Source organism: Aspergillus viridinutans, assembly GCF_018404265.1.
Source record: "Aspergillus viridinutans IFM 47045 DNA, scaffold_3, whole genome shotgun sequence".
NCBI classification, from domain to species: Eukaryota; Fungi; Ascomycota; class Eurotiomycetes; order Eurotiales; family Aspergillaceae; genus Aspergillus; species Aspergillus viridinutans.
In genome coordinates, this window is record NW_025091219.1 from 1,686,854 (window position 1) to 1,701,149 (window position 14,296).

The following is a 14,296-nucleotide window of genomic DNA, read 5'->3' on the forward strand; positions in this document are numbered from 1 at the left end:
AACTTCTATTATACATATTTGTTTTTCCTTTTCATAAGACAGTTCACTCAAGAACCATTATGATTATGGCCGATCGAAGGACCCGCCCCCAAGGATGTCTTTCAGATTAACCTGCCCGCTGCCTCGCTGCAATGGTTGCGCCTGGCCTTCCCCTTCCTTCCACCCGATCATGTATATCAGCCGGAATGTAGCGGGGATACCCCTCGACCCTTCCTCCTTATGCAGCTCGCGGTAGATCGCCTCGTTGGCCAAGAGCACATCGCGCGAAATAGGCCCCAACTCCCGATGCAAAATGGCGTTATTCTCCCCCATCGCCTGAAGATCCTGCATGAGCGCAAACGTGTCCGGGAACTCGACCACGATATCCTCGACGTCCACCGTCAACATCTTGAATCCGGCCTTGTTCAGCAGCCCGCCGACATCCCGGACGTCCGCCAGAGGGGACACATGCGGGCTGACGCCACCCCGCCGCTCGAGGTCCGCCAGCTGCAGCGACGTGCGGAGCTCAAATAGCGTGTCGCCGCCGAACATGGCTGCGATGAAGGGGGAGTCTGGCTTGAGGATGCTGTTCACCTGTGCCAGCAGAGAGGGAAGGTCGTTGATCCAGTGGATGGAAAGGGAGGACAGGACGGCGTCGAAGGTGTTAGGTTCGTAGGGCAGGGTCTCGAGGTCTGGGACGACCTGCCGCTCGAGATTGATCCCCTTGTTGAAGGGTTCGTCTGCGTCCCGGTAGAGGAGGGCGTGTGACGTGTCGATGCAGGTGAGTTTGGAGATCTTGTCCGCTAGAGGCGGCGATGTCTCGGTGCTGGGGTCCGGGTTTGGTGTTGTCAGGGCGCGAGCGATGTTGCAGCTGTTGGCGCCTAGGTCCAGGACATGGGGGAAATCTCGTTTAATATCCTGTAGGACCCAATGTTAGCCATATACTTCAAGGACTAGAGCAGAAGAGCTTGCCAGTAGCCGTTCACACAACCGTGTAGCCACCTCATCTTTGATGTAGTCTGTTTTTCTGCTCTCCTCCACATTCCGAGCTGCGCGATCTCTCTGAAGATGCTTGACTTTTCGGTTGAACACATCGAAGACTGGACTGCCGGGGGTCTGGTTGGCGTAGCTCCTCGTTGCAATGTACGAGGGCTGTGATCGGACGGCTCGATGGAATATATGGCGGAGTGACATGGTGATCTGCGAGTGTACGAATTGATGGTCAGATATCAAGTCTATGGCATTCCGAACTTTGATATGTATTCAGTTCAAAGGGGCAATTGAGGGAGCTGGAATGTTGATGATATCGAACAGTCGTTAAGCTGTTGGCAGGTGACGTCGATTGTATTTTCTGTTCAGCAGAACTCCGCAATCCCGCGTTGCGACACAAACATCTCGATCCCCCACGCCTGGTTTCTTGTCTGCATTTGAGCAACGCAATTGGCGAAGGATTGTCTCGCTGGCATGACTTATTGAAAAATCCATACTCATCTGAAGTGATGCTGTTTAATTGTGAGATTGTCCCCACTGTGAAGTACATATCGCCTACCGACAGTGACAGCTAATCGTAGGCTTCATATCGTACCAAGGCGCTCCTGGAATTATGTCCAATTACTCCGTTTAAGACAACATTCGGCTCGCGGTCAACCTAATACCCTCATTGAACACCCCGAGAAAGGAAACCCGCCTTCGTCATGTCGCGCCCTTTCCCCTATACCTATATCTCGTGTCCATGTGCCGATACCCCTGTTCCTGATCGTTCCCGAAAACGAAGATCGCGAGAGTCTCCCACCAAAAAGCCAGAACAGGGAGACCCTTCAGCAGCTGCGGATACCGATGAGGAGGATGAGGAGGAGGAGCAGACATTTGACCCTCGAGCTCCGCGTTCCAACTTCTCTCTGTATCCTCCGGAACAGCTGCTGTACTGCGAGGACTGCCATCAGATAAAATGTCCGCGATGCATCACAGAGGAGATTGTGTGCTGGTATTGTCCGAATTGTCTGTTCGAGACACCGAGCAGCATGGTTCGAAGTGAGGGTAATAGGTGGGTGCCATTAGGTCCTGTTTCGCCAGTAGTTCCCCGCTGAAGAGCTGCTTTGCTCCGGTTAGATGTGCCAGGAACTGCTTCAATTGCCCCATATGCACTGCACCCCTTGCAGTCAACACGCTCGAGAATGTCGCGGGAAGTGAAGGCCAACAAGGACCATGGGTGCTTTCGTGCGCATATTGCATGTGGTCGTCTCTAGACATCGGCATCAGATTCGACAAGCCCACCAACATCTGCGCACAGCTTTCCAAGATGACCGATACTACAGCCGCTCGGGGTAGACAGATGTCCAAAACCGTGGGTGAGCTCAAGTCTCCTCTGTCTACGTACTCCACCATCGACGATCAATTTCCGGCCCCAGGAGAAAGCAGAGATGGTCAATCTACGCCATCCGGCGACCAGTCTGTAGCTCCTTTGACGTCCGATGGGAGGTTCTCCGCGCTCAAGGCGTTTTACAAAGACCAGATAGCTGCAACGTCCACATCGCCCACAGACCCGCTGGGTACCGACTTTGGGCCCGGCTTTGCCTCACCTGGTGCTCTAAACCGTATAATGTCCCTCTACGCGGCATCATCGCGGCTCAGCAATCTCTACGGTGGTGCCAACAAGAAACCTAAATCAAAGCCTCCAGTCATGAGAGAAACTCTGACCGCCAGCGAGGGTCTGAAGGTCCCAGCTCCTGACGCAGAAGACGCCGTCATCCAGCGGGTTTCCTCGGAGGAATGTGGCTGGGACGGCCTCGCGTCGATCGAGCAGCGCATGTTCCAGTCCCCCGACGCTCGGTTCGTGGAGGACCTTCTCCCTTTACCCGCATTACTCCGAACCAAGCGTTCGAAACGTTGCAAGTCGTGCAAACACATCCTCGTCAAGCCCGAGTTCAAACCTCAGTCCACCCGGTTTCGCATCCGTCTCATCGCCCTCAGCTACATACCTTTACCTACTCTACGACCCCTAGCCCTAGGACCGCCTACGGGCCTCCCCGCAATAACACCTTCAACATCCAGTTCAACTCCTAACCTGGACGCCCTTCCCCCGCTGAAACCCTTCCAGCTCCTTCTGACACTCAAAAACCACATGTTCGACCCTGTCCGGGTAACGCTCGCCACGCCTTCAGTAACACCAGGACGCGTAGCCACAAAAGTCACAATCCTCTGCCCGCAATTCGACATCGGAGCCAACAGCGACGTCTGGGATGAAGCCCTGCAGGGCACAGCAGGAGGCGACCAGCGCGCCTCCCGCTCCGGCGGGATGAACCTCGGGTACGAGAAAGTCGCAGAGGCAGGCAAAGTCTGGGACAAGGGGCGGAACTGGACGACCGTCGTCCTGGAAGTTGTCCCTGGGACATTACCCGGCGGCAGTCTAGGGACCCGCAGACGGCAATCTCTCGGTGGTGATGACGACGGGGACGGGGATAGCAGCCATAGCATCGACGATGATGACGAAAATAATAACAAGAACAACAATGCCAGCCTCGACTGGAGCGGGCAGGCCAAGGACCCCAAGAACCAGCTCCAGCCCGACGAAGACGTCCTCGAGATCCCGGTCTTTGTGCGTATGGAATGGGACTCGGAGAATCAGATGGAGCAGGCTGCCGGGAAGGGGCAGAACTCCGATACGGTCAAGCGAGAATTGGCGTATTGGATGGTGCTGGGGGTTGGCCGAATCACGGCAGAACTTGCGTAGTTGGCATTGCTGTTCGTTACGTGGATACATCTATATACTCCGTAGATAGTTTACATACCCATTGCGTTGATTTGAGTACATACGGAGTATTTACGGCTGCTCAGGTGTTCACGGTAAAAATACTTTACTTCCTGTACCCAAACTGTGCAAGGCAACTCGAAGCGCAATGCTGGATAGCTTGTGGCTGGCCGGTAGCATGATACTCTGCTACGACGCATGGAGGTGGCGATCCAGGTTTGAACATGAACCGAAGCTCTTGCCATGGGCTTCGATAAAAGGACGCCGAGTGGATCAGAAGAAAGGAAAGAAGAATAGATGTCTTTTTAACCACGCCGGAAAGAAAAGCCTGGAACCAGTAGATCATGATTTTTTTATTATCACATCGCATCCTTTCATTTCAGGAACCTTTATCCTTGTACCCGAGAACCAGATCAAGCTACCCCATCGCAGAAGGGCCATGATGAGAATGCATATTTTGTGCGTGGGTAAAAAAAAAAAGTCAACCTTTTCTCATTCCTTTCTTCTCTCTCGCGCGCGAGAACCCGCCCCCCGACACGAATCCCACCAGGACCCCTCCGTGTGCACTCGCTTTATTTACCTAAACCACATGATTCTGACAAGGATAAATAAATCTAGTACTCGGCGGCACCGCTCTGGGGGAACTCGAAGACAACAGAGCGGCCGGTTAGTCGGCGGTAAACCTCGCCGTAGGCATCGAGTCTGTGGTCAACACCACCACGCTCCTTCTCGTCCAGGATGACCTTGAGAGTCTTGCTGCCGTCCTCCTTGGTGCGGATACGCTTGCCGACGATCTCGACGGGGTAAACGAGGTCGTCGAGGATGGCGTCGTGGACAGCGGTCAGGGTGCGAGAGCGAGGACGCTTCTGCTTCTGGTTGGTGCGGGAGTTGACAGAGCGCTTGGGGCGGGGCAGGATGCGGCGCTGAGCAACGAAAAGGACGTGGCGGTCGGAGAACTTCTTCTCGAGCTCACGGGTCAGGCTATACAAATTTGTGCGTGTCAGTTTCTGCAGTTCATCTGCTGTGGTTATGGTTGCTGCGTGGCATTTCGTACCGCTGCTGGATCTTGTGGAAGCCCTGGAGGAGAGGGACGGGGACGAAGATGATAACGGCCTTCTTGCCGTGGCCGACCTCAACCTGTAGGACCATGTTAGATGACCTGAGAAAATAGGTATGCACAAAAACCCGCAGAGTCCAGTGCCCATCACACCCCGTATCACCCTTCCACCTCGTCTTTCCTATTTCCCAGACAGCAAAGAAACGTGCAAAATCTGTCATTGGGACAAGCATGCGCACACAGAACAATCTCCGCACACGATTCCATCTGTCAAGCATATAGATATACCACGCCCGTCCAATATTATTGTTTTTTCCCATTCCTCGCTTCGAAAGAACAATTGCGGTGTAATTGACACTGAACTCATGCGGACTGGAACAAAAAGTAATCAGGCGAGTCTTACCTCACGGGCAGAGACAAACTGCAGGGGCCGAAGGGTGGCCTTTAGGTCCTGTGTGTTGCTCTCCAAGTCGAAGAGAGCGCCAGCGATCGCAGTCTCCAGCTCGGAGGGGTTCTGCCTCGATGGCGAGTTGTGGGCGATCTTGTTGATAGCAGCCATGATTGCAGACGAGCGACGGGTAGCTGGCTGTACTGCTGGTGCTGCTTTCCTTGTCGCGAAGGGAGTTGGTCGTCGAAGGGGAAAATAATCGACTCAGGACGGAGTTCCTACCCTACAATTTGCGCTTGGTCGTGCTGGTGTGGGATCGGAGTCTCGGCGCCTCGCTTAGCGGTATTGCGCTTTGCCGTTGTTGGGTTAGCCTCTGCCCTCTTAGGGGAACGCTCGTCCCGTGACTTTCTTCGCCCTTTGCGCCTAAGGCACTAACATCTACATTGTATCCACAGGTCATCGACAGACTAGGTATTCTTGTTAGTCTTGTACATAGAGTTGGCGTAGTAGGTTTCTCTTAAGAAATTGAATTTTACAGCTCAACAAGCGGACTGTCATATATCCACATTCAACTAGAAAATACAAGGTTCCAGAATCTGGCTCACACTGGCTCAAACGGGCTGGGGATCAATAGGAGGGCACAGTCGCAAGTCCTTCGGAAGATGAACAAAGAGTAAAAAAGAAGGGTTTCAAGCAGTCACACAGTAATGCGGGAAATAAAAAAACACGCCTTGAACTATTAGGACAGGTTGCATGCATTGAAACTAGGCCGATCCTGCTTCGTGATCGAACTAATCTCTGAACTGAAAGCTATGCGCCTACAGCATGATATGCGTATCCAGGGTAAGAAGAAAATGCCGACAGAGAAAAGCCGATTCAACAGGCGCAGCCTTCCTTGGCTGTAGCAGCGGCTCGGTCTCCAAGATTGACTCTCGTATCGTCCGCGGGACGTCCAGCACCCAGGGCAGTTTGACCGGTTCCCGCACCGGCACCCCGTCCACTCTTCAAGCTGCTTTCAGGAATAGCATTGGCAATCGCAGTAAAGACCTCGGCGACATTCGTGCCGGTCTTAGCACTGGTTTCGAAAAACAAAAGACTCTCTTCCTCCGCATAGGCGCTAGCCTCCCGTGTCGAGACCTTCCGCGCATCTCCCGGGGTAGCTTCCTGCTCCTCTTGGTTGTCGCCAGTAGCGTCCTCGCCTTCAGCGCCAGATGATTCGTGCTCGTCATTGGCTTGTGGTTGCTCAGCAGCCTCCCCGCTATCGCTCGTCAGATCCAGCTTATTGCCAACAAGGGCAATCACGATGCCGGGGCTGGCTTGGCGTTGAAGCTCGGCAACCCAGTGTTTCGCCTTGGTGAGGGAGGATGGTTTCGTGACATCGTAGACTACCAGCGCCGCCTGGGCGTTACGGTAGTACATCGGGGCGAGAGAAGCAAAGCGTTCCTGGCCGGCTGTGTCCCAGATTTCGAACTTGATAGTGCGGGTAGGCAGCGAACATTTCTGCGTCAGGAAGGCGGCTTAATTCCAAAGAAGTAGCTCATCAGCATCCGGCAAGATTTTTGTCGCAATAATTCAGCCGGCTTCCTCACCTCCAATGGTAGGCTCTTTATTCTCCTGAAAATCGTTGTTGACAAATCGCAAGACGAGCGATGACTATAAAACCGGGCAATTCAGTAAAAAGTCAGACACTTCTGGTTACCCGTGTACGACGGAAATGAAGAGGGAAAACGGGTAGGGAGGAAAGTCCATGCCGGGACGCCGTACCTTTCCAACAGCGGCTTCACCCAGCAGCACAAGCTTGACGCTGCTACTCGGCTTGGGGGCGTTGGCGCTCGTTGAGTCAGACATGGCTGGCGAGCCCAACTTTATGTGATCAGGTCTTCTTGCAGGTACTTCACACACGGACACTAGCTATCAAACGCTGAGCGAAGAATATCAGCTCGCGTTAGGCGGTATGGTCAGCAGCGCGGAGGACCAGGGTAGTAATCCAAGTCAAGGTTGCCTAAAGCACGCAGGCCGTATTGCAGGGAATCCGATCCTGACAAAGGTGTTTGATAAGGATGAAAACGTCGGAAATAGCGGTGACAACGTTGCAACTGGATAGTTGTCACAAACCAGCAGATAGATTGATAGGTGATTACTACCTAGGTGGGCAGGCATGTATCCAGTGAGGCGTAGTCGTCAGCGATGACCTATGGAGATGAGGCTGCCGAAGCTGGTTTAGCGTCAGTTTCCACTGGCATCAGCAGTCACGGGATGTTTCCGCCTCAGGTTGGTGATTCACAAATCAAATAGATAACTAGATCAGTTATAGTGGAAATGTAGGCACATTCTCAGGGGAGTCATCGCGACCGATTGGTGTAGCTCTCTGTTCCCTACAACTTAAGAGATGTACAGCTCATCTAGAGGGGTAAATGCAGTCAGAATAGACATGCACTGAACAATGAGAGACAGCGGAGTCTGCAAGCTACCTGTCATGGCCGGTCCAGCCTGCCCAAGCCAAGGTACCTTAAGGTATTCAGGTGTCCATCTATGTACTGCATTAGTATAAACATCAATCTTCCCGTACCGACTGGCCAAAGAATGAACATGTCATTGTCCACAAACAGGATCTATGGCTAGTCAGGTAAGTAATGTGGCATGGTGTTCAGTCATCTCCAAAGCCAACGTTGCACCGCATGATTCGCCCAGATACATCCATGATGTAGCTGCCCAAGGGATGAAGCACATGCACGACGAACACCTTGACTTCCGACCAGGGTCCTACGATCCACTAGCAGGCTGAGATAATGCATGGCGACCATCAATCGGGCAAATTGGTCTGCATGCTCCCGTGAATATCCTTACTCAGGAACAAATGAATCAACCTTCAAGGTACGATGACTCGTTAAGATTAGCAACCAAATTTCGACAAATGTACATGCAAAATATCCTGGCTTCAGAGGCACAAGGCACACTTGCGTCTATTCTCAACGTGCTGTCAATATAGTACATATGCAAATAGATTCAGAGAGCCCCACAATGCTAATATCCATGTCGAGACAAAAGAAAGAAAAATATGAAAAAAGAAAAAGAATTGGCCGCGGGGCCGTCAGTTCTATGGTATCAACGCATGTATCCATGTAATATCCTTCCCGTCTATGCCGAACGCCTGGAACAAAGGAAATCCTCAAATAAAACAAAAAAGCACTTTTGGTGGTACAGCTCATCCATCCAAGATGGTTCATGTCGGCGAGATTAAAAAGCATAGGTGACCGAATAGGAGGCCGAAAATCGAAAGATCAGATCAGCGGTTGCTAATGTCGAAGAGAACGCGAACGCTGGAGTCGAGCAAAGTCGAAGGGTATTAAAGCGAGGTAGCCAGCAAAAGAAAGAAAAAAGAGAGATCGAAAGTGCCAATAGTGTTACAAGTCTAGATATCTGTCAGCGATGTGATCGAACGAGGGCCCATCAGGGAAGCTTACAGAAGAGCCAACAATGTAGCAGATACATGAAATTCCAATCGCCATCAGCGTTAGCGAAGGAGATGATGGCGATGATGGCACCACAGAAGAATACTTTGTCCTTTTGGAGAAGGAATCACAGTATCATGTGGTACGAGATTATTCAGAAGCGTTTTATCGGGTGGACGGCGGTGGTGGAGGAGCACCGGGCTTCTTTACTCCTGTGGTATCATAGGCGCCTCGTCCCATGTTAAAAGCTGACAGATCCCGGAGTATCATCTTGGATTCTACACAGAGAGCCATTGTTAGATATTGATATTTCCCGCTGGAGACACACAGACGGAGGAAAATCGGGGCGGACGGAGGATGAATGCAGAGAAGAAAGGGGACTCACTGAGCAATTAAATAAATAAAGAATTCCTTTGCGGGATTTAAATATATCCCCAAATAGTTAATAAGTTATCGTGTGTCTATGGCAATGTCGCGAGGTATCCAATTTTCTCGAACGAGAAGAGGCGGTGATGATGCAGGCGATAGATGATGCAGCTGCAGATGAGATTGGAAGATTGGAAGCGCAATCTCTTATGAGGGATATCCACAGCACTGAAGCTGGGAAAGAGCGTATTCTAACTTGTTGATGCAGCAAGCACCAGCAGCGGCGAAAAGACGAGCTGTAGGGCAGGAATGTGACGCTGAATGATCCGAGAAAATGGACTGTAGGAATGAGGCCAGGTGGAGCCCGAAATCAAATCGACAGGTCCAGTGTTTATCTTTTCCTTTTCCCTTTTGCTGAGGCTTCTGCAGCGTTCTTTATCCGATGTCAAATGGACCTTTGCTTGTTTTCCTTCTTTTTATTTGCTTTCCCCCTTCCTGAAGTCCGAATCGTTGCAACAGTTGTGAAATGCAAGTCTCGATTCAAGCGCAATCTGCCCGACGAAATGGGATAGACTAATGCAACCGACGGCAGGGAGGTCGATCTCTGGAATAAAGGAGTACAGTAGTGGCGCGGAAGTAGCTCCGTATGATCCGTTGGAAAAAAGAAAACACGATTGGACGTATCGCAAGGGAGGGAGGGAGGCGCTTTGGTAACGTCACCAAAAGGGGATGATGATAGGATTGCGAGTGGTGGGAAGCACCAAAGGGAATGAGAGCGAGCACGGAACGTATGAGAAGAAGGTGACAGAAGGGGAGGAGAAGGAGGAAGAGGACAGGGTGAGAGTGGTTGAGGAATGAATGAAGAATTCACTAGCAAGATTGATGAAGGGGGTCCATCGTAGAGATATATAGGTGTTGTAAATTAGGTATGGACTATGGACTATGGATAATAGGTTCACTCCTGGTTGATACCTCAGGGCCAATATTATTTTATTTATCTTTTGTTTTTCAATTAATTTTCCTCCAGATCTGGGAAGAATACAACAGGATCTCTAATTAAATTCTTTTTTAAAAGACAAAATAAAAAAATATCCAGAAAATAATAATAATAATAATAATAGCAAAGGAAAATTAACAATATTTAAAAGCAAAGAGGGAAAATAGAATAAAAATAATATGATAAATATAATATGACGAGAAAAAGAAAACAATATCGATACAGAGAGACTGGCCCAGAAAGTCAGATCATTAGGGGGAGCTTCTGTGTTTAGCGGCTGTCCCCGTTCCAGTGTCCCGGGGGAGAGGTACGCGACGCAGTGGATGCGCATCCCCCTTTCTTAGGGGTTTTACCTACTTGCGGTTACAGTACGGAGTACCAGACCACCTTAGGTACTTACTGACTTGCTCCGTCCCAACGGTCTCTGGCTCTGAGACTCAGAGAATCTGAAGGCTATTAAAGTTCGAATGGGATAATATCATGTGAAGCTGGCTATTCCTGGCTGTTCCTGGCTGATTTTATTTGACTTTATTAGTTTCTGTTCTCGAAACATTGCTAATAGTGTTTTGTTCCTTATTTATTAAGGCCTCGTCCACCCAACCCAACCTTCTTGTCTTCGTTGGAGCCATCCAACCTGCTGACAGTGAGTAACTGTACTTTTATCACCTGTCACTTTTCTTTCTTCCCGCCTACAAGTCTTCCAAATCATTCCGTTGGACCTCGGAGGTAAGCAGAGACCACTAGCAAGGATGAACCCGTTCCTCCTGACTCAGAAGACGTGTGTAAGCTATCTCACGGAATACCGTACCCAGCCATCAAGCAAGCAATCCCAGTGCTTAATACCTTAGGTACTCAGAGTTGAAGTACCTGTCCGCGAGGCGTTATTGCAGGCCCGATGAAAATCCGAAAGGATGAGACAAAACGACTTGTAGCAGGACAGCCAGACAGATCCAGAACAGAAAAAGCAAAGAAAATTCGAGCTCTCCACTTGGAAGAAAGCTAGAAAGCAGGAACCGATTCTTCGGACACGACGGACTGGGTATATGCATTTGGGTGGGGACCCAGACACCCAGTCACCCACCAGGAACAGAACGGATGGATCCGAATTCAACCCAAAGTTACTCCGCCTATCTAGGCTCATGATCTCATCCGCATTGCGTCCGATTCTGTCGCGTGGTTTTCCTGTGAGGCGGAAACGGCTGAGAGAATTGACTAATATCCATAGCCTACTGCCTACCTATCTACGTACTACCTACTCCAGTACTACCGGAATTATCTTGTGATCCCCGTAAGCCCTACCCTTGAATTTTCCAAGCTATCTTCCTGCTTCTAACCGTGTTCAGTATGATCGCTCCAGACGGGTGTTCTGGGTTGAAACTCCTAATTTTCCAGGTAAATTGTTGTATTCTCAGTGGCTCAAAGCAAACTTAGTAGGTGTCCTTTGGGTGGGTGAATGCAGGTATCTCCACGATATGCTAAGGAGCCATTGAGTTTCTTGATATTTTTACAGAATGAGAATCCTTCCATTCAAGCCTTGGTTGAAATAAGCTATCCCATGCATGAGAATGCTCAATGGCCTGGGAGATCTGTGTAATTGTCGCTTAGCTTATCCTGCATATTCCGGCGCAAAATATTAGCACTCGCAATTTTCCTTGATGATGACATACCGTAGACTCTGGAAGTACGGGGCTTCCATGGCTGATCTTAACCCTTTAAGGCCCCTAAAAGTCAACAGCCGTAAAGTGGATAAATAGAACCAATCCAGAAGCTTCCCGCCCTACTGCCTGGGTACTTAGTCTCGGGAAGTCCACCATGATGGGCGACTATTGATTCGGGATTCTTCCCCTAGTTTGGTCCACTTCGCCTGATTGAGTCAAACATCAGGTCAGACATTGATCATTGAACATGTTCCGGACATCATGTGCTCTGACATGTTCCAGGATTCTTTTGGTATTTTACGTCGACGTATCGAATGAGAGCATAATGTTGATATGATACATAGTTGTCTTGTATTCTTTTATGTTTTCTTCTAGTCTGTGTCAAGTTGACATTGGCGACTGTGGTTGTTACTCCCGGTCGCTGGGGAAATCGGGCTAGTCGACAAAAGGGGCAGTGGGGCCACCTAAGGTAGGTAGGTACAGACTAAGGTACAGACCGTACAGTAAGAAAACTAACCAATCCACTCAGTCTGGTTTTCCGCCCCCGTTGGACTAGTCTACGTATTCCATGTGAAGCTAGCATTCTTCTCGGGTTCTTCTAGTCGTTCTAGCGTCTTGCCCTACTGTCTGTACCCGCGTGGCCGCGAGACCCTCTCAGAAATCAAACGGCTGGCAGACTGGCAATCAATTTCTGGTGGACTGATAGTTACCAGTAGAGCCTAGTATGAGTACTCAAGCCCTACAGAGTACAGGCTACGGAGTACAGCTTCTAGAACGCGTTATCCAACGGCTCCGCTTAGGAAGTGGAACTATTCTGACAGACCTGACGCCTTCCCCTTAAAAGGTTCAAGATCCCTGGAGACCGGACATGAGTGGTTTCCCGCCGTTCGGCCAATCATACATCAAGCGCGTTAAAGTACCTAAATCAGTCATCTAGTTCTCCACCACATGGCCATCTACACAGCTTCCAGCTGAGCCTCGCCCATCGCCACTATGGGGCGGAGGGAAAACGGAGAGCCGCGGCAGAAGGATGGAATCCTTCTATTGTAGGCTTCTACGGTACTGGCTGTACTGTACCTTGCACCATCCTGCGCTGCGTTGAGGTATCTACAGTGTACGTATCTGTTTTCTGTACCAGCTCAATTTACCAGCCACAAGTCAGCCAGGTTCCAGAGTTATTGCTCCCATTGACCCGGCATATTCTGGCGTTGCTCCCGCGTCGCCGCAGGAATCCACCAGAGAGTCTATCCTTTGGTGTTTCTCTGTGTCTGCCAGTAAGCGCATTGCGTCGGGTGAACTGGTCGCAGAAGAAAATGCTCCAGATTGCCTAGACTGTTCTTTGATGGACCTCGATGCGCCAACGCGGCTCATGTTTGGATATTATTAGAGCATAGTTAGCACGATCGTATTTTTCTCTCTCAGCCTTTCATCGGAGGACTCGTAGAGGATCACATCCATGACTGATTGACCACGAGGCTGATAGAGATGATCTGGAAACATTACCCATGAAACTAAGCTTCGTATTTTTGACCTCTATCAAATATGAGACATTGACGCGATCCGTGAAATCTCTGATTGATTTGTTGCTGAATGATGGGTTGAATCGATCGGACATGGTCATCCATGCCCATTCATAATGTTGCAAACTGGCCTGGGGCTAACAGCCAAGTGTCAGAGAAATCCTCCGTATCTTCCGACAACCTGCAGCCTCACTCTGCAGTCCATTGTGGCTGACAGCTTAGGTATTCTGTGGATCTCCCCGACGGACAGCTTCAGCCCTCATGTTCTGGATTCCAAACTTCCAGAACGATTCTAGAAGTCCCGTCGGGATGGTACCGTGGTTCTGTCCGCTACGGGAGCTTGTTGGAGATCGTACCATGAACTCATGTAGCCCCTTAGCGCTGCATGTGGCCATGTGCGTCTCTGTCTCTCTAGCTCTCTGTAGTCTGTACTCTACAGTAAATACTTCTGTTCCGGTCAATAATTACGTCGGGTGCACCATCAATACAAGCACCAACATCACCTGATTGATGCGAGACAAATTAAGAATACAGGGAAAAAAAAAAAAAAAAAAAAAAAACTTTACTCCGTGCACACGGTTAGAACCATGAAAACTACACAGCTCTTTGGTCTCTAGCGAAAAAAGGCTAAGAACCGTTGAGCTTACCTCTTTGGTTTTTGGAACTGGCTGTCCCTCCTTCCCCTTTCCGCAGCGACTAAGGTAGACAGACGGACGACGGTTTTACTACTAGCTTGGCAATGTATGGCTATTGCAATAATGTCCCAATGGTCATTGATTGGCATGACATTATTGCTTTTCATCTTCTTGATCAGATAGCCGATCATCACGCTGAAACTTGTCTATTTTCCGAATAAGGAATTACGACTGGAGCTGGAAATATGGGGTAAGTACCGATAGTCCACAACAGACAAACAAGTACGGAATACCTTAGGTACCTATTGATGGATGACCAATGAGAAGTGGAACTGCCTCCATTCTAGTGACTGACGAACTTTGCTACTTGCAAGTGAGATTAATAGCAGACAATATTTTCATACCCAGTTTCTGCAATCCGCACATATATGCTGCAAGTTTCTCCCCATTTGATCAATGCTTCAAATGGAAGTCAGCGAACTCCGAAATCCAGACC

The 14,296-nt window shown here is 50.0% G+C and overlaps 4 protein-coding genes across 4 annotated transcripts; 1 reads left to right on the top strand and 3 right to left on the bottom strand.

The window, feature by feature from the left end:
• Positions 1-63: 63 nt before the first annotated feature.
• Positions 64-1,173, bottom strand: Aspvir_005544 (uncharacterized protein; the record flags this gene model as incomplete). The annotated part of the gene is made up of 2 exons (XM_043268759.1): positions 64-897; positions 982-1,173. 2 exons carry the CDS (start codon positions 1,171-1,173, stop codon positions 64-66), a joined length of 1,026 nt encoding a protein of 341 aa, XP_043124694.1.
• Positions 1,174-1,673: 500 nt separating this feature from the next.
• On the top strand, positions 1,674-3,709 carry Aspvir_005545 (putative dynactin Arp1 p62 subunit RO2; the record flags this gene model as incomplete). The annotated part of the gene is made up of 2 exons (XM_043268760.1): positions 1,674-2,023; positions 2,089-3,709. 2 exons carry the CDS (start codon positions 1,674-1,676, stop codon positions 3,707-3,709), a joined length of 1,971 nt encoding a protein of 656 aa, XP_043124695.1.
• A 632-nt stretch (positions 3,710-4,341) lies between these two features.
• Positions 4,342-5,343, bottom strand: Aspvir_005546 (40S ribosomal protein eS7; the record flags this gene model as incomplete). Its single annotated transcript, XM_043268761.1, has 3 exons — positions 4,342-4,708; positions 4,782-4,864; positions 5,188-5,343. 3 exons carry the CDS (start codon positions 5,341-5,343, stop codon positions 4,342-4,344), a joined length of 606 nt encoding a protein of 201 aa, XP_043124696.1.
• A 705-nt stretch (positions 5,344-6,048) lies between these two features.
• Aspvir_005547 (Rab family GTPase) lies at positions 6,049-7,020 on the bottom strand (the record flags this gene model as incomplete). The annotated part of the gene is made up of 3 exons (XM_043268762.1): positions 6,049-6,689; positions 6,762-6,825; positions 6,937-7,020. The coding sequence occupies 3 exons, from the start codon at positions 7,018-7,020 to the stop codon at positions 6,049-6,051; spliced, it is 789 nt and encodes a 262-aa protein (XP_043124697.1).
• Between the last annotated feature and the right edge of the window lie 7,276 nt (positions 7,021-14,296).